The following is a 24,059-nucleotide window of genomic DNA, read 5'->3' on the forward strand; positions in this document are numbered from 1 at the left end:
GGACATATGTCAGCAGTGCTGTTTGGAGTATGATTTTACTTTTTAAAAAGCTCCAAAATATCCATTTTTTCTTTTGCTATTTTGCCCAAAAAGCTCAACAACTTTGCCCAAAAAACTCACCAACTTTTGTTTCACTTTTTGAAATATGGCAACACTAACTTGAGACCTACCGTACTTTCAAAGCAGATGCTTCTGCTACTGAGCTACGGTATAATCCTTCCTTAGTTTCGCTGTGATAGCCGACTGTGGTTTGCTTATAACAGGAACTCATCAATTAAGCCCTGCATGTGAGAGGAGTGGTGAGGAAGGGGGAGCCCTTGAGGCAGTTACTTGTTAAAATTCCTCAAATCTATAATCTGTAAGATTGTTTGAAAACATCCATAGTCTTGAGTTAGTTTCTCTGGTAAGAGATGGCTCTTGTGTTAGAAAGCAATGGCAGAGCAGATGTACTCAGTAACAATAATGACACCCCCGATGAGACAAACACTTTCATGGGAACACTAACTCCAAACTGCATTGTTTAGCTAATGCATGCTTTCACTCCAGTAAAGTGCAGTGTCACATAACTGAAAGTAAATCGAAGAGATCATAGTTTAGAAAATATGACAAAGTTGAAAACTTAAAGCTGCATTATGCAGTAATATCCTTTGAGAGATAAATAATTGATCCAAAGGACTACGTCTGTGTTATTGTATATTTATTAGGTATACTTTTTCCTCTGCTTGGCAAACGAAATAAAAAACTTGCTAAGCCAACATTTGCTTGGGGACACATGTGTTTCATCAGTGAGAAACAGTGGAGGCAAATCCTGATTGTGATTTGTTTCAATATTATTCTCTAGGAAGAGTGCTTAATACAGTAAGTGGGGTACTTTTTTAACTGAATATTTTGTTCCATTCGTGATTTATTCAGAACACATTTATCTTCCCATACTCGGATGTTTGGTGCCTGAATAAGTGCATGAAGTGTCTGTGTGTAAGTCAGAACATGTGGGCTAGTCCTTACCCTTGGAGGCTGTGTTCCAGCCATGACTCACTTCTGCTGCATATTTGCTAGGGAGCCAGTATGGGTACAGATGTATATATGTAGGGCTATTCCATAAGGGTGGGAACACCGTCTGTCCAGGATTCTCATCTCCATAGAATGTCACTGAAACTGCAGCATCAGGAATGTGGCCGGTGTGTTTGTGGCCAGTGTGTTTGTTGGTATACAGGGAATGGGACTAACCTGTGTGTTCTTGTTTGGCATCCATGTCTACCAGATATATGAATAGGCTTCTGTCTGTCTTTTAGACCATGGACCTTTAGCACCAAGGACAGCACAGCATTTTTAGCTGATGATCATTTTTTGCTTTGTTGTTGTTGTTGTCTGGTTGTTTCCCACCATCTCCTGGCTCCTTCTTTGAGAAACCCAGTCCTCAGAAGTATCACCTCTCCTGATATGTCTAGGATTAAAACAAATGAATGAGAGCCATGGGAGAAATTTTGTGAGACTGGGATAAACAACATTAGGCACTCTGTATTTCTTAAATAAGAACTATGGATTTGTTACAAACTGCCCTGAAAATCAAGGCCAAACACCACTGTTGCAATACCAAAATGTTGAACATTTTCCCTCAGTTTGCCTTTGGAACCTTGCTCCTTCCTGAGCCTATGAGAGATGAGGCAGGTACGAACTACTGCCTGAAAGCAGAGTGTATATATTATTTATTGAGGGTGGCATCTGATTATATCATTATATTATTTATTGAGGGTGGCATAGTCAGAGAAGACCCATTAAAAAAACAACTAACTTAAACCCATTAATTTCACTAGGTATACTCTGAGTATCACATGCTGCCCTTTATGACAGTGCTGTTAAAACTGCAGTAAATAACTGAACACAGTAGCGTTGATATTCGTTGCTGCTAAAAATGTAGTAAGGCACAATAGGGAATTTGAAACAGAGCAAATGGGAATGGAAAAATGTCTGACGTGATACACGATGTGTAGCTTCCAACCCTATATTGTAATCTGACCTTGCTAAATGTGAACATATGCAGTCTACAAAGATGATAATGTTGGGAAGTTATAAGATTATAATTTAAATACTGTAGCAGTATCTACATGCAAATAATCTCTTAGTCTATACATGAATAATTTCTATATAGTTATTTTTTTCTTTGTGCAGTTTTTTCTAGATCACTCTAAGGCAGCTGTCTGGAGCATAGCGTAAAATGTCTATGCCAAAGAATGCCATCATTTCACATTGTTGAAAAAGTAAAGGGTTTGCTTTTTTTGCACAGATAGCTGTGCAGGTGTACAAAGCTCTTTCAGAATGAGCTGGAGTGATGTAGTGTGTGAATTATAATTCTGAAAGGCAAATGAAAAACATATGTAGCCAAACTACAGCCTGTGGGTGGCTTTGAGGTAAGTATATGATGTTAACAGCTAGATTCAAATATGGTCATGATGGGAATGTTAATATGTATGGAAAGACTGATCATATATTTGTCCTATAGTGCAAGTATGTGATGGAGTCATCTGCAATTGAAAGTTAGCTAGGTTCATTATGAACATTTTTTTTTACACAATACCACAACTTGGAAAAAGAGATGCAAGAACCTCTTCAGGGAATTTTGTTCAGTCTCAGAACCAGGCGCAGCAATTAAAATCCTCTTAAACATTTAGGTGCATGTTTTCTCTTCCTACTTTCTATTTCTGATCACCCGGCAAGAGCAAAAGTGACATGGAAAGGTTTAAAGTTTATTTTGAAAGAGCAAAATAATTTGTTTATTTGACAAAACTTACTACCTTTATCATCTAACAATTTCACTGATACCTCCTGGCTAGGTTTTGCTTTGGATGTATTTAAATGCATTTTTTATATTTTATTTCTTCAGTAATTGCTTCTTTGGATTCCTTCTTCACTTGTCTTACTATCAATTTACACTGGCTTTGTCAGAGTGTATGCTCTCCTTCACCCCAGTTTACACCAGTTGCTTAGTTGTAAAAATATTTCTTTCTGCCTTTTATGGTTTTTGTTGACTACCATTTAACCACATTGTCATAATCTTGGACTTGTTTGCACCCTTTCTAATTTGTACTCCACCCAGAGGAAGGATCATTCTTGATGTTTTTTTTTGAAAAAAATATAAATGAATGCAAGAATGCTGCATTTTCTTTATAACAGGGTAATTTTGTGTTTTTGTTTTGGGCCCAATGGAATGATTTAGTATGTGACTCCACCCTGTTCTCCAAAAAGGAGGAAGGCTGGAGTAGAATGACATCGGATGAATAAAAATAAATATAACTTGCCCCCCATGTAATAGTTCTACATGTTTCTATTCTTCCTTGGATGCAGTGGTAAATAATGTAACTCCAGCAGTAGCGATAGAGTACTGAAGACAAGGGAGTATCTTTAGTTGAAAATTGCCCCCTTATTAGGTGGTCTGGGGCCTTGAGAGTTGTGGATGGTGATTCTGTGGAGCAGGAAGAATTTAATGCAGCCATTGCATTGTCCGAGAACTCAGTTTGAAGGCTGCCTCATTGTCTTTCTCTACTCTGTCAAATGTAAATCTCATTGAATTAGACTAATTAAATCAATTGGCTTTGCAACTTATTCTGGTTGAAAAAGTTGTAGCTGTGGGCTGAAATCCTTCCCCCCGAGACAGGGTTAAGGGGAGAAGGGCTGAATTTAGTAAAATCCCTGTAAAAAAATTATTTTGAACTGGGGAAAGTCCCATTGTAAGCTGGAGTCGGGTCCCTGGAGGGATCGGCGAGCCGCCATTATGACGTCACAAAAGTAACGAATTTGTTTACCTCTCTGAGGTCATGAACTGTCAGTTTCAAAGAGAGAGAAAAATATATGGCTGCGAACAAGAAGTTTGATAATTGCTCTTTCTGTAAATGATTATAAGACTATCAAGGTAGGAAGAAGAACTGAAAATGCTAGTTTGCAACCAGCTCGGATATAATTTCTGCTTCTGAAGTTTGGAGATATAAACTGCGCCATTTCCTGTTTTGTAACCCATGGAATTTGAGAGCAAGATGCCAGTAGACATAATAACACCTGACTTTTCTGATTTCCAAGAGGAGCTTTTAAAATTGTTATGGGAAATCAGAAGTGAGGTACAACAGAATACAATGCAGATTGAAAAGATAAACCAGAAATGCTTGGAAACCGAAAAAAGAATGGAGAAACCAGAGAGCCCAGAGGAGAAAAATGAACATTTATTTGTTTTGGACATTGTAAATGATTTTAAAGAAGAAGAGGAAGGGATGGACCAAATTGTTGAAAAAAATTATCAAGATCCAGCTTGGAACATTGCTCACACAGTGAGAGGGGAGAAGCAAGACCCATGCTTGGGACAAAAGATTTTTGAAGAAGAACCAGTGTGGAATATTGTTCTCCCAGAGAGAGATATGGAGAGCAGGACCCATACTGGGGGCAGACTTTAATGGGAATAAAAATTCTCAAAGGATTGAAAAGTGGTAACTCTGATGGTTGGCATCGTGTAGCAGTTAGAGAAGCAGTAGGGGGGAAAGAAAGATGAGTGGCTGTCAGATTGTGACAGAATGGGAGTGGGGTGAGAAGAAATAATGGATAATATTTTCTGACTGGTTAAGATGGACCGAAACTGGATTGCTCTATGGAACTTGCTGAACTGTCTGGGAGACTCCGAGATTGGGGGGGGGCACAGAATTACCGGTAGATGTAAATGTATAAAGGTTATATGGATAGAAGAAGTAATGTTTAAAATTATGGATATTTCTGGGAATTAGTTTTAGGTTAAGGGGTGAAATTGAAGATGGATATTGATATTGATACAGCCTGTATGTACATACAAATAACACTTTTCTGCTTGTGGAACCTTCTGCACAAGAAGATCTGCCTGACTCCCTTCAATTTCATTATTCATTGGATGTACAGTGGTACCTCTGGTTATGAACGCTTTTGGTTACGAGCCCTGCTAACCCGGAAGTAGCTGCTGCTGGTTGTGAACTTTGCCCCAGGATGCAAACGGAAATTGCACACTGGAGGCCCCATTAGCGAAAGCATGCCTTGGGATAAGAATGGTTTCAGCTTAAGAACAGACTTCCGGAACGAATTAAGTTCATAACCAGAGGTACCACTGTATACCCCATATTCTTAGACACCTTTCTGTAATGTCAAATGTAGACAGTAAAATGCAGGATGAAATGTGATGTCTTGATTATCTCACCCATAATATATTTGCTTGGACTATTGTTTGTTTGTTTGTTTATTATTTTATTAAAATGTACCACCACAACAAGTGCTTAATCTACATTGAGTGCATTTTGTAACTATTTTGTCAGGGATAATAATAATAATAATAATAATAATAATAATAATAATAATAATAATAAGTCTGCCAGTTCCCTAATGTGTAGAATTTTCCATATCTACAGAGAAAGAATTTTTTGCGAAGGGTGGGGTACAAGACCTTTCCATTGATAGCTTCAGCATAGTGCTCAGGAATGAATAGTATCTAATGTGGGAGCTTTGGGTACGAATGAGCAATCTGAAATGTGTGTCTTTGTGATGCCTGTTTCATAGCTAATATCATAAAATAAAAATGCTCTAAGGCTTTGCCAGGCTATCTTTGAAAAGAGGTTCTTTCCTAAAGGGGTTTCTTCCTTTCTAAATAAATAAAGAGCAGAGTAACAATTGCCAGTTCATTGTCTGATCTCTAGAACTTCCTGTTAAGCCCAAAATATAGTGCAAGAAACATGCTTGGGCTGCTGTTTTAGAGACTTGATGATGTGATAGGAAGGATATGTGCAACATCAAAGAATGATCTTGTTATACTTCTGAAGCATGACTTCTGCAAGTCCAAGTGAAATAATGGGTGCTCATTTTTCTCTTGAATGTGGCAAGTTAATAGCCTTGGATTGTTTTTCATTAGAGGTGTTCCAAAACTTTCCTTCATCGTAGTTGCAGCATAGACATATTGCGTGTCCATGTGCCTTTTTCATTATCCGGATTTTTCTTTCATTTCTCAAAGCCTAGCTCCTATGTGATTCCCTGCTGGTTTAGTTCAGGCCAAAGCTGAATAATTTGGAATATGATCAAACTTACCAGCTAGACTCGGGTGGCAAACAAATGTTCCTTTTCTTTAGCACTGTGCTAAATGGGACATTTGTTTTACTCCTAAAAACCACAGCTAGTAAGGGCTTGTATTAGGAAAATAACAAACTCCAGGTCATAACTAAAACAGGGTGATTTTCATTTTTGGCAAAACACCATTATTGTTGTTTTTGTTTCTTATAGCTTTTTATGGTGATCAGATATCTAATCTTTAATTGCCTTTCAATAAAGTAGGTGAAATAATTCTCTTTGGAGCAGCAGATGCACAGAAATTGGCACCATATGTATGCAATTCACCTGACAGCACAACTTTTTATAAGCTTCCAGCAGCCATCCTTACTATGATGTAACATTTCAGGCAGCAAACTGCAGGGAAGGTGTCATTTTCCTGCACCCAGACTCCATCTCTCTGTATCCTGAACAATGAGCATTGTACAGTGATCCAAGGGAGCTTTTGCTTCAGGTGTGAAAATGTTTGAAGTTGGGCAGCTTTTGTCAGGGCACACATACAATATACGTAACTACAATGGTTTGTTACATCATGGCTACTGCTATGTTGTACCTCTGCTAACAGAGGCAATAGGCCTCTGAATACCAGTTGCTGGGAATCACAGGTGGGCAGAGTGTTGCTGTGCTCAGGTCATGTTTGCCGTGGCCATCTAACAGGCATCTGGGTAGCCACCGTGAAAACAGGATGCTGGACTAGAAAGGCCATTGGCCTGATTCAACAAGCTATTCTTATGTTCTTATGTTATGAAGCAGAGTATGGAGCACAGTTCAATTCAGAGCTATTATTTAAGAATACCAGATAAAGCATGTTCATGCTTGGGGAATTCCTAAACCCTTTATTGCCAGAAGAGGAAAACAAAGTGGCATGGATAGTTTCCAGAAGGGTAACTGTGTGAGTCTGCGGCAGCAAAAACAATGAAGTCTTCATGGCATCTTAAAGACTAACACATTTATTATGGCATAAGCTTTCCTGGGTATGAGTCAGTGAATGCTTATGCCATAATGGATTTGTTAGTCTGCACAGTGCCACAAAGACTTTCTGCTGGAATTGATAGATATATTGAACACACGCCATATTCCCATAAACTGCCTTTGAAATACTCTAACTCCAAAGCTTCCTTTGCATGTAGCCTGAATGATGTAGCTAGTCCCACACTGGCCTCCACTTACATGATACCTTTTACAGTGGCTTTGATTGCATAGCAAGCTGTACTCTACTGGCTCTTTACATGAACCTCAACTGGTGTAGGAACAAAGTCAAGTTAGGTAGAAGTATTGACTTGTGTCCGGGATAAGTTAGAGCAGTCAGCCTCATAGAAGCCTTTAGTGACACCTGATCTGGGTTTAAAGACTGCTCAAATGTGAGGGGAGCAATATTGTAATAGCCAGACAACATGAATCCATTCAACATGAATATGTTCATTCTACTCGGATCTAATGTCTGTAAATGGCTCATGTATACTGAAAAAGTTGTCTAATGTGTGAACATGAAACAGCTGTCACTCTTTTCAGGCTCATAGTTTTAATGACATTTAACAGTGTCTAGAAAAAGTCAACTCATAACAGAATTGAATGGTAGGTATGAATGAGATCTCAGATGGCCAAATGGGAAGAGGCCAATGGCTAAGATTCCAAATGTAAAACTGACATTGTACTGGGCTATCTCACAGGATTTGTACGAGTATAAATATCGTAATGCTCTTTGCACATTTACAACTAGATAATAATTTTGCATTGGCTCCTGCTGTTTACATTAACAAAATGCCTATTACCTATTAAAACTCCACTTGAATGAACTAGAGAGTAACTGAATACAACCTTGTTCAGCTTGTGTTTGGATTGCATGTCAAGTCTTCCGCAAGGTATCATTTGATATATCTGTTAAACCAATTCTGTTTCTCTGTGAGGCAATTTCTTTCAAACAGACCCATAATAATAGCTATTTGAAAATTGAATCAGGTTCCAGATATACAGTGTTCAGTTCGCCACACATACATGCTGTAAGCATAAGAACTTAGCTAGATCAGACTGAAAGTCCACCTAATCCAGCCTATCACATTCACTGTAGGCCAACCAACTGCCTCTGACTTTATGTTTGTCATATGTTCCAAAGAAACTGTAGGTCTCCAGTGCCCCAAAGGAAACTAAACCTAGTGGTAGTACAACTTTTGGACTTCCTCTCCTTTTAGGGAAGTAGAGAACACAAAATAATAGGGATTTGGTTCTTACCTGTGAATTTTGGCCAGGCAGTATGGAAGACTATGGTGTAACACAGTGGTCATCAACCCCCGGGCCATGGACCGGTACCGGTCCGTGGATCAATTGGTACCGGGCCGCCCAAGGAACGTCCCTCCCCCTCAGTGGGCCGCAGTAAAATTACCAAACGTTGACTGGTCCACGGCGATAAAAAGGTTGGGGAGCACTGGTGTAACACTTCTGTTAGTTGCTAATAGTTGTATGAGCTCATCCCCTGTCTGATGTTTATTTGAATGTTCACTGGGAGTACAGAATTGAGCCATGAAGGCTAATGCCCAGAGGAACAACATAGGTGAAAAATTCTGGTCAAAATAATAATCTTGATCTCATAGCTATTTTGGAGTGGTCATTTGGTCTACTGATGAATGTATTCTTCATGAAACTAGGCTTGAACTCTGTGTGCTATTGGAAAACGAAGCCGTCTTTGAAAAGGAGACTACAGAAGACTCTGAATCTTGTACACCTCTTCTTTCCTATCAGAAGGTAATAAATGCCCTTTTATTTATCTTACACACACACACACGGAACAGGGAACACTTTTGAATCTGGGGACCAGGGTGGGCATTTACTGAGGCTTACCCCCTAGCAAAGGACCCACTGATTTTCTCTGTGCCCCCCCCAGATTTTGCTGTTTCTCCTCCCTATTGCTGTCTGTTCACTTGCTCCTTTTCAGTAAGTGAGCTAGGAACAGCACTTTTCAATTCCCTTATCCTCTCATGCTAAGTGGCTCTAAGAATTAGGCCTAATGGAAGAGGGCAAATGAAAGGGCTGTAGATACAGGAATGTGAAGCACATGGGTCTATTCAGAGAGGGACCCCACTCTGGGCATCTTGCCCAGGGCCCTGCCAAAACCTGACGCTGGCCCTGCTGGAGATCATACTTCTAGTTTTGAAACAAGTGGTTGGTAAAAACTACATGCATGTTATACAACCCCTCCCCTCCCCCTCCCCCTGCTTCCTGCTTGTAGCAGCCTAGCTTTATTGGTTATTCTATTCCCAGAATGGAATTTTTTTGCTGCAAAAGGCTAGTAAGAATGTGAGTGACTGTTTTTCATGTGTTCAGATGTAACAATTTCAAAGTAGTGGAGCACTATAGTAGTGCTTCAAGCAATAATTCTAGGAAAATCCAGTTCCTACAAGGGAGATGATTACATAGAAGTTTGTAGGGCTGATGATTATTGATGATTGAAATAGTTTATTTTGTGGTCTTGGTAATTTTGATAATTTCTAGTTTTGTAATCAACCTGTAATGGAATATATTGTTGTATTTGTACCTGTTGTGAATCCATGCTGAGTTGGGGCACTGCAGAAAAGTGGAATATAAATCAATCCGCCATGAGTTGCCTCTCCCAGATCTCAATCTGCCGAAACCACCTGTTTTTGTTAGCATCTGTCTGTCTCAAGAGACAATGGAGTATGCTTCTGTAAGTCAAACCGCTGCATTAGCAGCCCCAAATTGACTTCCCTAAGGTGCAAGCCTGGCCAATGTGTATGGAGGTCCTGGGTTGCCGCCCTATACAACAAGACCCCCCCCTTCTTGGTGTCACTGATGTGGTCCAAAGGAAAGCAGAGCAATACAATTAGCACCAGTTTGGCTGCAGGAGTTGCTGGAAGGAGGCATACAAGGTGCCATCCTCCATCTTAAGGGCTCCACTCCATATTTGTGTAGAGGGTTTACTCCTTAGTCTTGTCTTCTCCCAAAGATCCACAAGGCAGCAGAGGTGTAAGACCAGAGTTTTCCTTCTCCTAGATGGGCTACCCTCCCGGGGTGGGAATCTCTATCTGCTCTCACCTTGCACTACAGCATGTACAGAAACCATCACCTTGATCTGCTGAATTCAGATGTCTTTTTCCCCCCAAGGACCTTTGTCCCATCGGGTAAAGAACTTCAGTGAATTTTTCTGGCTAATAGGTTTCCTTGCTAGAAATTGAACCTGGCTGCATTGCACTGCACAAAATAATAGTGGTGTATCTTGTCTATTGCAGATCAGAGTTGAAAAACCGCCTAATCAGCAACAGATGACCATGTTGTTGGGTCGCTACACTACGGACCCTCAGTATCAGCAACGCTTCATCAATCTGGTAAGAGCGGAGCCAGCTCTGAAAACAAACATTTCCTCCACGAACAATGTGTTTGTTATATTTTCTCTTCTGTTTATGACGGCTCTGTCAGCTACACTGATTTACATAAACACTGCCAATCTCGGGACGCTACACTCTCAACAAAGTAGCCGAGTACAAACAGCATTCCTGAGTTTTAATTCATATTATATAAACATAACAGATGTTGATACGATGAGCCAACAAGAAAATACAACAAAGGCAACCATTTCAAGGGGGTTTGCGATTAAAACACGTTCCAGATTGGCGCAAAGATCCAGTGTTAATGGAACAAATCATTTAAATGTCAGTGTTTGACTCCTATGGAATTGCAAAGGCACAATGTATGGTGAAGCTCTTGAGTTTTTTCCGCTCTCAAACCATCGCTCCAACAGCACAACAATGAAAAACTTATTTTCCTGTCTCCGTATTCCCATATATATTTTCATATTTCACTGCTGTGTTGGGAAGCTAAAGTGAGAGGCAGCTTTGTTTGGATCTCTCATAAAGTGACTAGAAGAATAGCAGCAGCACTGTATGGTCTGTGCATGACAATATTTCATTGGGACAGCCTAAGGACTGCCATATGTCTTTGTACAAACATTGTCTCCTACCTATGGCACACACACAGCAACCCCATTAAGGTGATTTTGGTTAACCTTGTGGTTGTGATATAAGAGAGGTAGCAGATGGTACGTATGTTGGATCCAAGTGGTTGGGGGCTTTATGGTTGAGGGCTTTCCAGTTTGTGTCTTGAGGACCATCCAGAACCAATATGTAGATCACACTGAGCAGTGCTGTGTACATTTCCAGTGGAGCAATTCATCAGGGGCAACCATCAACATGAGTTGAAGCTTTTGTACAGTTGTCAGGGAAACTCCAGCAAGAGTGTTTTGCAGTAATCTAGCCTGGGAACTATAAAAATGTGAGTGATTGTCACCAAGTGAGAATGTTTCTTGGCTTGGGGTGTTTGTTTTTAGTTTTAGGAATTGTGTATCTGCATTAAACTTTCTGCTGTGACAATTCAGTAAATGTAGAAACAATGGATTTAACCTCAAGGCCACTTCATACCTGATGTTTCCTTGACCATGAGATCACCTCTCTGCACATCAGCTTTCTGACTAGCATGGTTGTGGCAAAATACACTTGTGCTGTGCGTCTAGCTTTTCCTACCCAGAAATAATCTCCGTAGCTTTATGTGTCAAACCCATAGCTGCCAAGTTTTCCCTTTTCTCACGAGGAAGCCTATTCAGCATAAGGGAATTTCCCTTAAAAAAGGGATAACTTGGCAGCTATAGAAAAACCCTGACCCCACTTTACGGAGCCCATCTCCATGTACGAAAAATTATGTGAGGTGACTCTTTGCTTTGCTCGTAGCAAAACTGGTGGCTGCAGTGGTTCTTCAGCCAAATTACCTTGTATTCTGAGTGCCAGAAATTGCCTTCTTAGAAATAGATTAATTTTATTTCCCCTTTTTGTTCTTTCGTTCTTTCTTCCTGCAAGCATCTGCTGTGGAATGCTGTAGGATGTTGTTAAGAGCAATGTAACAAAACCTCACTATAAAATGTATTTGGTTTAACAAACTGCCACATGCCTATCAAAGCCATGCAGAACTCTTGAACGTACTACTGGAGTTTAGCTTTAACTGCCCTTCCCTGTATGATCTGTGTATATTCCTGTATCAATGTGAAATTCTAGTGAAAAATGAAACCACCATTATAACATGTTTATTTTAAAGGAAATATTTTGAATGTACAAGTGAGATAAAACAACAACAACCACTGCATTGTGCTCTTCTTTCATTTGGGAATTAAGATATGATAAGGTTACCCCTGTTTTCTCTTAGTGTGTCCTTTACTTTATCTTGCAGGAACCCTACATAAACAAATCAGCAGTGTCGGTTCAAGCCCATTTCTCACTGCAACGCACATACATCATATTTCGGTCTCTGGGCCTTCGGCACCTGACAGTTGTTGATTTGCAGAACCAGGTTGTTGGGATAATCACCAGAAAAGATCTGATATCTTTCCAGCTGGAAGAGAAGCTGGGACTCCAGCAGTCGTCGAATCAGCTTCACTCTGATGATGAGCTTTTAGACTAGGAAGCAATCTGAACAGGGAATGCTCAGTTTAATTTCATAATGAACAAGTATGTATGTTCTTCTTTGAATTTGGATGTGTGTGTATTAGTGTATCCTCTGCATATCAAATAGATAAGCCTTGCCTAATTCTCCCAGTTACCAAATCAAAAAATAGGGACAAATAGATTTGCGTTCATAACAATTGTGATCTCATTCCCAACTCACACAGTTCTTTCTCATTCCAATCTCAGATGGGATATAATAATAGCATATAAGGTGCAAACAGCAATCATTATTATTGATTTATGTATTGACTGTTTTATTGCTTTATTTTGTGGAAATTTTTATATTGCAATGTTAACATCTTGTGTAAATCACATAGGGATGATGTGTCTTAAATGGTATAAACCATCGTTAATAATTAAGTATTTCTACCTAAAATCATAATAAGTGTGCTATTTCTTCCTTACAAGATGCAACTTTAGTCACATACTGTAGTCCTGTTTTAAGTGCAGGTTTCTTCCATCCTCTCTCTCCCCCCTCCCCCTCCCCTCCCCCTCCCCTCCCCCTCTCCCTCTCTCTGTTTCTCCCCACCCTAGCCACTGCAGGCCTCCCAATCCACGTGACTGAGTAGCTTTAACTCTCTCTCAGCTGTCTTTACCCGGGGGTCCAAGGGGTGCAGGGCACTCCAGCGCCGAATTCTGGGGAGCACCAAATGTATTCTGGGGGGCGTCAATTGTATACCTACTGTATACCGGTCCCTCTCGGAAGTCCCCATCCCCCCCCTCTGTTGCTCTGTTACTCCATAACGTCAAATAATCCTGATGAGTCAGGAAACAAAAGCAGTTATTTCTGCTGAATCGTTATTAGAGGTGAGCGATTTTCCTCCCCCAAAAAACACCAACAACTTTGAGTTTGCACAACTAAATTTGGGGGCGCTGGGTGGATCTTTGCACACCAGTGGTGCATATGCTAAAGATGGCCCTGCTATCCACCCCCGCCCCCGGTATGCTCAGACATGGAGTGGCCTCCTGCATTACAGGGGGTTGGACTAGATGACCCTTGTGGTCCCTTCCAATTCAGCGATTCGACTCATATATTAAATGAGTCTATGAATATGATATCAAGATTTTATGAATGTGTATTATGAACTTTCACAATGGGTAAAAGTACCACGTCTGAAAAGGCACAGGCTGTAGTACATCCAAAACTCTGTTCACTGGTTCTTTCATTTCCCCTTCCTTTTCATGTTTTATACTGCCGGTATGTGATTTGTACCAATAAATGAATAAAGATGCCGCTCGCATATGAGAAATAAAGAGTGATCCCACTGAGTGGTACATGGACACTAGAAGAACAGGATAGAAATGTGTATATTCATTACCCTAAGTTTACTAAAGGCTTTTCATTAGTATAAATGATAAAAAATATTGCATTTTAAAAAAATAAGCAAGGTTGGTGAGGATGGCATTTTATGCTAAGACAGTACTTCTGCTGATTGGGTTGCAAATACATTATCATAGAACAGAAACTTTCCTGCTAGTGCTACAACTCTGAAACCCTCTTCACTATTCTTTTGGACACCAACCAAAGATTTCCCTTGCTTTTGAACACATTCCTTTGGATAGAACTGTCTCTCTGCTTACTGCTGTTTTTCTTCATTCCCCCCCTGTTTTCCCTCTTACAATTTGTCATTTGCCCTCTTAAGCATCTGTTTGACTGTAATGGCTATATAGACATTATTAAAATAAGTTTGATTATTTTGGGGTGGACCACTTACTCAAATGGTGGGGCCAGTCTGGGGCCAGTTCTACACAAATACATCTATTTGTTGCTTGTTCTATCAAATTTATAGAAAACGCACTGTGAAATGTATTATGCAAAATAAAAATGGTATAGCAAACAGAAAGATAAATTTTAACTTAAGAAAACAGAGGCAAAATCATTTACATCACCAGATTTTGGACTTCTCTATTTTTTTCCAGCCGGGTTGAGATGGTACCAGCCTTGATGTTGGTGGAATTTTCTCCCTAGGTAAATGGGTTCAGCCTGTAGCATTGTTGTGCAACATTTATGACTAGAATCTTTTCCATTTTACTAGTAAATAAAAACCTGAATAAGAGCTGTTTGATCACATCCCAGTGTACAAACACAGAAGATCATTTAAAAGCTTCTCTGCCATGACACTACTGGAATATCTGATTCATCCTATGAATAATTTTATTAGATTTTATGCAAGCAAAGTAATAAGGGGAAAAACTCCTCAAGAAGTAGATGGGCACAGATTATTCAGACAAAAGATAGGAGGAGTGTCAAGTCTGGCAGTGATCTCATGCTAGACACAGAATTAGTAGTAGGTAAATAATGAGGTTTTTAATGAGCATTGCTGGATGAAGTCTTCCGTCACTGTGATCTTTCCCTGAATTTTGTTGCAAAATTCAAGAAAAATCTGAGAAAATAAATTGCTTGTTACACTTCAAAACAAAAGAAAACAACAACAACAACAACAACAAAAACCCTCGAATTTCAAAATGGGGGGTAAATGGTTTCTTCAGGACCCTGATTCTCAAATTCATTTTGGGCAGGGGAGCATTGAAGACATAAATCCTTGGAGAAAAATGGCAGTAATGGGGGAAAGGAGTGTAGCCTATGGAGAAGTGCAGAAGCAGGTCTTGGGCACATGCACTGTCCAAATATCTAGGCTTGGTCCTATTTTCCATTTATGGGTGGCAGTTTATTTTTCCAGTTTCTCAGAATCGTTGATTTATTAACCAGCTTTGTAGCAGATCAGCACTGTGGCTGTCCGTTCATTCATGCTCCTTTCATAAGGTTGCCAACTTATTTTCTTAAATGTTTGCCAGAGACGCCACATGTCACTGAGGATCCTCAGCTGTGCCGTCTCTAATAGGCAGACAGGCTCTAGAGCTAAAAAGCGAATGCCTCAATGCTTTTGGCAGCAGCCTGGTCTGCAACCCTTCATAGGCTCCTCTGTGAATTGTACATGTTTGTGTGTGCACATATGCAGAATGTAATGTATTGGTTAAAGGCCTGCAGCTTCTTTTTGTTAGACATTTCCACAATCAGTATTGTTCAATTGAACAAGGAAGGAGACAATGTTCAAATATCAAACAGAACTTTTTAAAAAATATCTGATGATTGATTACTGACATGATACATCACATCTGATTCCTGCGAAGTTAGTCTCCGCCAGCAAGTAGGTTTGTGACGATGATACAGTCAATTGCTTTAGTGTAAGGTTTGTTGCCTTTGGCATCCAAATATGTGAGATGATGCCAAACAAAAGGGTGTGCATGCAAATGCAAAACAAAATGACATACTGACTTCAGGTGTGTTAGGTGGTACACCTTAGCACCAACCCATAATTAGGAATAAAGTGAGCAGAGCCTGAATATCGTTAGTAAATTTCACATACCACATTGATTATGAATTGGAATGTTTAGTCTTAAGTGTAGGCTATACATGATTATGGATGGCAAGTCCACGGGAACTGTGGATAATCTGAAAACAGACTCAGTATGGGAGGAAGATATAGAAAGAAAAATAGACCCTTATAATATGGAAGGCAACGTGGTCAGAAAAGCCATTCAAATAAGTGTTGGCACATGTACAATAAATCTCCCTCAGTGTTGTACATAAATGGCACTTCACCTCTACTAATCAAGAATGCTTTGATGGTGTTTCCTGCTTGGCAGGGGGTTGGAATGGATGACCCTTGTGGTCTCTTCCAACTCTATGATTCTATGATTCTAATCCTGAATCATGAGGAAGAGGATCTCAGTGAGGGATGTAGCCGCAACTGGTTCACACCAGGGCAAAGCTGGGGGTGGAGGAGGAGAGGTTGGGGGCATAGAAAGTACTCATGGGGTGACAGAGGACGACAAGAGGATGGGGTCAGGAACCAGAGCCAGAACAACCCATAACCAGAGCCAGAGGGGCCCCCATCTCCACGAACATGGTGGGCTCTGAGGTGGAGGGAGCTGAGGCAAGCAAGGGCCCACAGCTCAGCTCCCTAGCTGGCCTGGTGGCCTTGTTAGCTCTGGTAGGAGCTATGTGATTCCTCAGCTGGAGTAGCCTTGGAACAGGTGAGGGTCACATGCCTTGTCAAGCCCAGATGCTGCAATTAAGAGTCAAGGGGCGAGAGGGTAAGCAGAGCTGAGGTGCTATGTCTGCTTAACTTTCCATATTGATAGACCACAGCTTGGGGGTCGTAAGTTCCATGGGTCTGTGCTTTTCGGAACTCAACTCCAGGTTCCCTGACCATGTGTTTCCTGACCTATTGGACTACTGGACTACTTGCTAGCATGTGCCCTTGGGACTGTATACACCAGCGGGACCAGTCGCCAGGGATTCAAGACACATATTGATCAGGAGGTAAAGTCATTATGTTGCAGAGGATGTGGGAGTAAAGGGTCTTTCTACCATTTGTTATGGTTATGGCAATAAGGCAACTAATTTTTTGTGTGTGGAAGCATTATTGGAAATGTCAGAAGTTACAGGTTAAATTGTGTATGTAGACCAATGCCAGAAAATAAAAACCTATGACATGCAGAACTGCTTACCTTAAAGACCAGAAGACTGGAAATGATGAGGCAATGGAAAATGATGTATAAACTTTCTGTGGTCAGGTGGTACCAGCGACTATGTTGCAAGAAGGCAAGCAAAGAACAAGAGACAGACAATTAATTTGAAACAAATCACTTTATTATAGTCTATTTGGGGGTGGGATTCGGTCACGTATTGGGAGATTCAGGTTGCACAATTATAAGTGATTGGGAAGTCTTGTGCAACGTATATGCTTCCTCCCAAAATTGGACTTCTGCAGTAATGAAGGTGATGGGGAAATGCACAGAAAAAGTGTGGGATAACACGCCATCTAACCTCCTTGCAAACAAGTTAGAATCAATGGCCTACATTAAATAAATAAATAAATAAATAAATAAATAAATAAATAGACAACATTGTTTAATTTCTCTATGAAGAACTCAGAATAAATGCTCAATAAATGTGTCACTTGGAATCACCCCAAGTTAGCACAGAAACTGCTAGCCATGGAACATTTTGAAAATATTTTCTCAGTTTATAGCTAAGATAAATGGGATTGACAGTTACCTGATGGAAAAATGGTAAAAGGTTGCTGTTTGTCATTAACGCTGCTGGATTATATCATTAATAAACAGGTATTCTGGTATGCAGCATTAAATTCCAAACCAAGAATGCCCCTCAAAGAAGGAAGCAGAATGTTCTGCTTGCTTCGACCTTGTTTCTTCCAAATTCAGAGCGTGCATTTTAAAGGAACCTAATGTGTCCCTGTTTTATTAGCACTCAGATTTTTCCTCAGTTGCCTTTTCATTACTAAGATGTTTGATTTGTTATATGGAACCCACCTGCCAGAAGGAACCACTAGATGCCACTCTTTCCAACATCTTCACAAATCTCGGCTGGATTTGCTTAATGAACTGAATGAGTCACAGGCACACAGCCCACCGTGTTTGAATAGAACTGTAGCACCACAGTACTGCAGAAATGACCTCAGTAGATGTTTATCGTTTTTGGATCATTTTCAGTGGTTTTGTGCCAAGGTAAAAGACGATACAAGTAGAACGAACGTCCCAGGGTATGATTTTGAAAACCTCCACTTGCTTAACCCTTGAAATGCTGTTCTCTGAAGAGAACATTATTGACAGAGGCTAAAGGAGCAATTGGTCGTTCCATTCCTGGCGGGGGGTGGGGGGAACCTTCCTGAATGAACTGGAACTGTAAGCCAGTAGCACATCTGCTGAGCATTTGTTGCAATTTGGTTCATGGCTGCTTCTGCATCAGCCTATGTCAGGTCTAAGGCCAGCAAGTGCAATATTGCAAATCAAGTGGCTGATTTGAGGTTTCATGGATATAATCGACTATCATTAGTCAACACTCAGTTATCTGAATGTCTCGATTCAGTATGTGATCCTCATGTACTTTGTAAATTACACTTCTGTTTATCATTCTAGATGTTTATTTTGGTGTTCACAGAGTAGCATTTTGTTTTACGCTCGCCTCAGAGTGCTTGAATCATGGCCAATATTTAGAACTCCAGCAATTCAAGCCCATGCACCCAATAAAAATAAATAGCATAACAATGAATTAAAGGAATGTTTGCCACATGTGCAAGAATATTAAATTGGATGGGTGGACTGAATAAGAGTATGCTGTGGCCTCTTTATATAATTATCCATGCACTGAAGCTAACTCAAAACAATACATTTTCAAAATACTGTTACTGTATCCTGAAGTTGAAAATGAGTGTGGAATAGTCCCTAAAAATCCATGGCTGAGCAAGAAAAAAAAATCTCTGCCATCTCAGAATATCAGGTTTGCCCCTAGTAGCTAGGAAGGTGGTGAATAGAATCATAGAGTTGGAAGAGACCACAAGGGCCATCCAGTCCAACTCCCTGCCAAGCAGGAAATACCATCAAGGCATTCCTGACAGATGGCTGTCAAGCCTCTGCTTAAAGACCTCCAAAAAGGAGTCTCCACCACACTCCTTGGCAGCAAATTCCACTGTTGAACAACTCTTACTGTCAGGAAGTTCTTCCTAATGTTTAGGTGGAATCTTCTTTCTTGTAGTTTGAATCCATTGCTCCGTATCCGCTTCTCTGGAGCAGGAGAAAACAACCTTTCCCCCTCCTCTAAATGGCATCCTTTAATATATTTGAACATGGCTATCATATCACCCCTTAACCTTCTCTTCTCCAGGCTAAACATGCCCAGCTCCCTAAGCTGTTCCTCATAAGGCATCATTTCCAGGCCTTTGACCATTTTGGTTGCCCTCCTCTGGACACGTTCCAGCTTGTCAGTATCCTTCTTGAACTGTGGTGCCCAGAACTGGACACAGTGCTCCAGGTGAGGTCTGACCAGAGCAAAATACAGTGGTACTATTACTTCCCTTGATCTAGATCAGGGGTCCCCAAACTAAGGCCCAGGGGCCGGATGCAGCACAATCGCCTTCTAAATCCGGCCCGCGGATGGTCTGAGAATCAGCATGTTTTTAAATGAGTAGAATGTGTCCTTTTATTTAAAATGCATCTCTGGGTTATTTGAGGGGCATAGGAATTCATTCATATTTTTTTTCAAAATATAGTCCGGCCCCTCACAAGGTCTGAGGGACAGTGGACCGGTCCCCTGCTGAAAAAGTTTGCTGACCCCTGGTCTAGATGCTATACTCCCATTGATGCAGCCCAGAATTGCATTGGCTTTTTTAGCTGCTACATCACACTGTTGACTCATGTCAAGTTTGTGGTCTACCAAGACTCCTAGATCCTTTTCACATGTACTGCTCTCAAGCCAGGTGTCACCCATCCTGTATTTGTGCCTTTCAGTTTTTTTTTGCCCAAGTGTAGTACTTTACATTTCTCCCTGTTAAAATTCTGTGAGGAATTTTCATATGGTTTCTGAAATAAATTCAGAACTTGGGTTGGATCCAGACTTTGCTCCCATGGCTGGAAGTAGCTACTAAGCAGAGTTAGTAGTGGTTGGTAGTAAATAAAATAATCTCTACAAGGTGAACCCAACCCCTTGTTTTCAATGACCTGATCCAGAATGCAAGAGACAGCATCAGGAAGCATCTGAAGATGCTGTCATTGTGAAGAGTCATGATCATTTCTCATATGTATGCATGCAACTAACCACCTTCCAGGAAATTTCATGAATGCCTGACATCGATTCAAACATTTAAAAAAGCATGTGGTGCACAGTTATCACTTTGGAATGAAGGTGGAGTGTGCATGTCTCAATATTCTCCACATCTAGAAAGGTTCTAGACGGGCCTTTTATGTTTGTGGAGTTTGTGATGTAGTAAAGTATTGAGAAATGCAAACTTGACATGCATTATGTAAAGTGGTACAGACCTAGAATGGGTTTTGTTTTGTTTTTTAAAAATATTATTTTAAAGGCATTTTGTGACAGGCACCTGATTCTCTGTAGCTACACAAACGTCCATCTTATGGCTCCTTCTCTATCCATGTTTGTTAATGATGTTGGATCTATCTGTCTTGGGCTACAATGGAGGAGTAATTGTTTGCGGGTGAAATCAAACCATTGGAGAGTTACAGCGCCTGCTGTGGCTGTAGGGACTGATACGGGAGAGACATGCTTCATTGCAGCTGGTGCAGATTGTTTATTAATGCGTTTAGGGAAATATAATGAAGGAAACAGCCCTAAGCAAGGTTGGCCCATAGCTTTTTGCTGCTTGAGGCGCTCACTCCTATTCCATGCATAGCTGCCAAGTTTTCCCTTTTCTCGCGAGGAAGCCTATTCAGCATAAGGGAATTTCCCTTAAAAAAAGGGAGAACTTGGCAGCTATGATTCCATGTTCAGAAGCTGCTTGGACTGTCAGTTGCATCTTGCATCAATACTGGCACTGGGAAAATGTCTTCCACTATATTTGAGGCCAGTGGGCCAGCTAAGAGGGTATATGACAAGCTTCGTGGCACGTATAACTCTATTCTTAACATCTTCTCCCTGCTCTGTTGCCTCACTTTGCCTAATGGTAGAGATGGCCTTGGTTTAATAGATTGCGAAAGTCATGGAAATTAGTTTGACTACATAGCTGCCATAGTTTGCTACATCTGGAGGGAGAACTATTGGCTGTTGCATTCCTAATTTCTCCTGAGTTGTCCCATGGGAAATCACTATTAACAGTTCTCAGACTAAAACTGTGGAGTTATGGGGCCATAGTAAATGTTTTTATATCTCCAATGTTGCTTATGCCACATGCAGAAAGTTCTGAGGCAGATCAGAGTATGAACACCTCACAAATTCTTCCCTGTCCTTCTCTAATGGGAGAAGGAGAAAAAGCACAGCCTACCTATGGTAGGAGGAATATGGTGTCAAGTCATTGGCAGGGTCTTAGGCTCTGACTATTCTTATTTTATGGGTGGGACTTGAGAATGAATGACAACTGTATGTGGGAGAAACAGTAGACTTTGCTTACCTTTCTTATGCATTTGTAGCACAAGGATGTCTATAGTATTCTGGGCTAGATAATGGCTGCTGTGTTCTGTATAACATAAAGACTTGCTTCCAGCAATGAAATCTCCCTGGCACAGATAAGGTCATTGTGACCTTCTCTCATTTTCCTTCAACATATGCCTAATATTTATACTTCTGATATTCAGAAATATTCGAGCCAAACTGAAACTAATGGTAAGAAATAGCTTTCCCAATCTCACACTTTAAAACAGTTTAAATTTGGCAAGGTGGCATATGTTTAAAGGTAAATGTAAGAGAGCATAGAGAGATTCCTTTTCCAATATCTCTTGAAAATGAAAGCAATGTCCCTCAAGAGACATTGATTAAGTGAGGAAAAATGAACTTCCACCCAAATCATGAAATGTATTTGAATTGTGCCAAGGGTTTTGTTGTAAAAGGATGAGATCCCCTTTCATAGCAGCTCGTATACTTTACCAGCAGCACATGAAGTATTTCATTATCTCATATGCTATAGCTGGCACAGATCAATTTTAGACAGAGAAAATGCATGCAATGTTATTTGTTTATTTGATGGTTTCTTCCGTGTGTTAAAGGTGACAAATAAATGGTAAGGTAATTATGTTATTTGGCACCCAGAACCCTTGCTTAAGTGCATAATTCTCCAGAAGACTGTTACTAATTTATGTGTCTCACTGACATACTGTGAACATTGTTTGCGCATATAACCAGGCTTAAGCAAGAGGAATCAAGAAGCAATTGTCGCCGGGCAGATGGCTAACTTAAGTCAGAGGCACTGTGGGAGGCAGTCAGCCTCTGAATATCAGTTGCTGGGAATCACAAGTGGTGAGATTGCTGTTGTACTTGATCCTTTCTTGAAGGGTCCTCATAGGTATCTGGTTGGCCACTGTGAGAACAAAGTATTGGATGAGATCTTGGGCACCACTTAAGATTAAGTCCAGGGTTGCCACCCAGAGATTCAGTCAGTAGTGCAGAGGAGTACTGTATAGGCTTTTTGATGCTACTTTTGGTATGCAAATCAAACATCTGGGCTTTGTTCCATGCATTTGTATGTAGTTTACCTCTTAGCTCACACTCCAGGTTCTAGGCAACTTTTGGTTTGGCTGCATTTAGAGATAGCCAACAAGGTGCCTTCCTTTTGTTATTGGACTACAGCTCCCATCAGCCCCAGCCAGCATGAACAAAGATGGGAGTTGCAGCAGTGGCGAATGGTGCCGCTTAGCTGCTCGGGGCGGCACCCCCTGGGGGTGGGGCGTCGCTCCGCAGCGTGCATGCGTTGTGACACATGACGCACGCGCCAGGACAGACTGTGCATGTCCGCACATGCGCAGTCCGTCCAGGTGGCTGGCGCGCTCTGAAGCAGAGCATGCTACGGAGCAGTTTGCTGCAGCCGCCTGGTGCACTCTGCTTCTTCCTGCTCGGGCAGAGGAGGTGAGGGGCGGGCAGGGGCGCTCCCCCGCCAGAGTGGAGCTAGTATGGAGCTAGGGGCGGACCACCCCCTACACCCCTCCCTTGCTACGTGCCTGAGTTGTAGTCCAAAGCATCTCTTAGCCATCTCCACCATATTACCCATTCAAGATGTACTGTATAGAGGTTTGTGCTATAGTCCTTCTAATAAGCAGCCATATTTTGCAAGCTATTTGATGTGGTCCTACTCTAAAAAGAAACCATATTTCCTTCAGGGTCTTTGCTGGTATTTCCCCTGGAGTGTGAGGTAACAATTAAACTAAAACAAATCCTATGAACTTAAGCATTTAATATATAGTGTGGAAATAGCTTATGGAAAAAATGTGTCAAAACTTTATACCACTGACTTTTCTTCTGAGATAAGGGCTTAGGTCCCAGAGCTGCCAATTACTGCTTGTTCTAAAAGCCAAGATAAGCATGTTTACTTGGGTGTATGTCCCACTGTGTTCAATGGTGCAGGCATATATGAGACGGCCCTGTTAGACTCCTTCCTAGTGTTCCTGCAGTGATCTCCTGGAATGAACTGAAGACATACATGCATTTGCAGCTATAGTATTGAGAACTCTGTGCTTTCACATTTTGTTTAAAGCCCGTTGCTTTTCTTTTCTTTTAAGAAAATGTAAGGGATTTGGAGAGCAAAGAAAGAAACTTCTAGGTGACCTTTCTCATTTTAATGAAAGGCAGATTTTTTACTCTGGAGTTTTAATTCAATGGACCTGGGCATTAATTTAACCTTTACAAGTTCTGTTTTAAAGTGCATTAAAAATTATCTAGATCATTGCTAAAATTGAAGTGCTGGAGTTCACTTATAGCCTTTGTAGTGCTTAATGTTTTAAAGCTGACCAGAAATTTCAGATCATGAGAATAACATATCATTAAAGTTCTCTATTGTGTCCCAGCACACTATGATTATATTATAAAGACAGATTAGGGAGTTCTAAGTGTGTTTACTCAGAGGTCCTGTTGAATTCAATGGGACTTACCATTTCGTACATGTGTTAAATTTGTTTTGTTTCTGAACTTACCTTCAGTTTATATAAAGCAAAGAA

The 24,059-nt window shown here is 40.7% G+C and overlaps 1 protein-coding gene across 2 annotated transcripts in view; it reads left to right on the forward strand.

Annotated features, from left to right (window-relative positions):
- The window catches only part of LOC118090177 (chloride channel protein D-like), a 61,971-nt gene extending 48,118 nt beyond the window's left edge, over positions 1-13,853 (forward strand). For both annotated transcript variants that reach the window (XM_035125563.3, XM_088675478.1), the window contains exons 14-16: positions 8,742-8,838; positions 10,341-10,436; positions 12,325-13,853. In XM_035125563.3, coding sequence (XP_034981454.3) covers positions 8,742-8,838; positions 10,341-10,436; positions 12,325-12,555 — 424 coding nt within the window. In that variant the 3' untranslated portion in view covers positions 12,556-13,853. The remainder of the gene's footprint in view (positions 1-8,741; positions 8,839-10,340; positions 10,437-12,324) is intronic.
- The last annotated feature ends 10,206 nt before the right edge of the window (positions 13,854-24,059 follow it).

The sequence above is a fragment of the Zootoca vivipara genome, chromosome 8, assembly GCF_965207765.1.
Source record: "Zootoca vivipara chromosome 8, rZooViv2.hap1.1, whole genome shotgun sequence".
In the NCBI taxonomy this organism is placed as follows: Eukaryota; Metazoa; Chordata; class Lepidosauria; order Squamata; family Lacertidae; genus Zootoca; species Zootoca vivipara.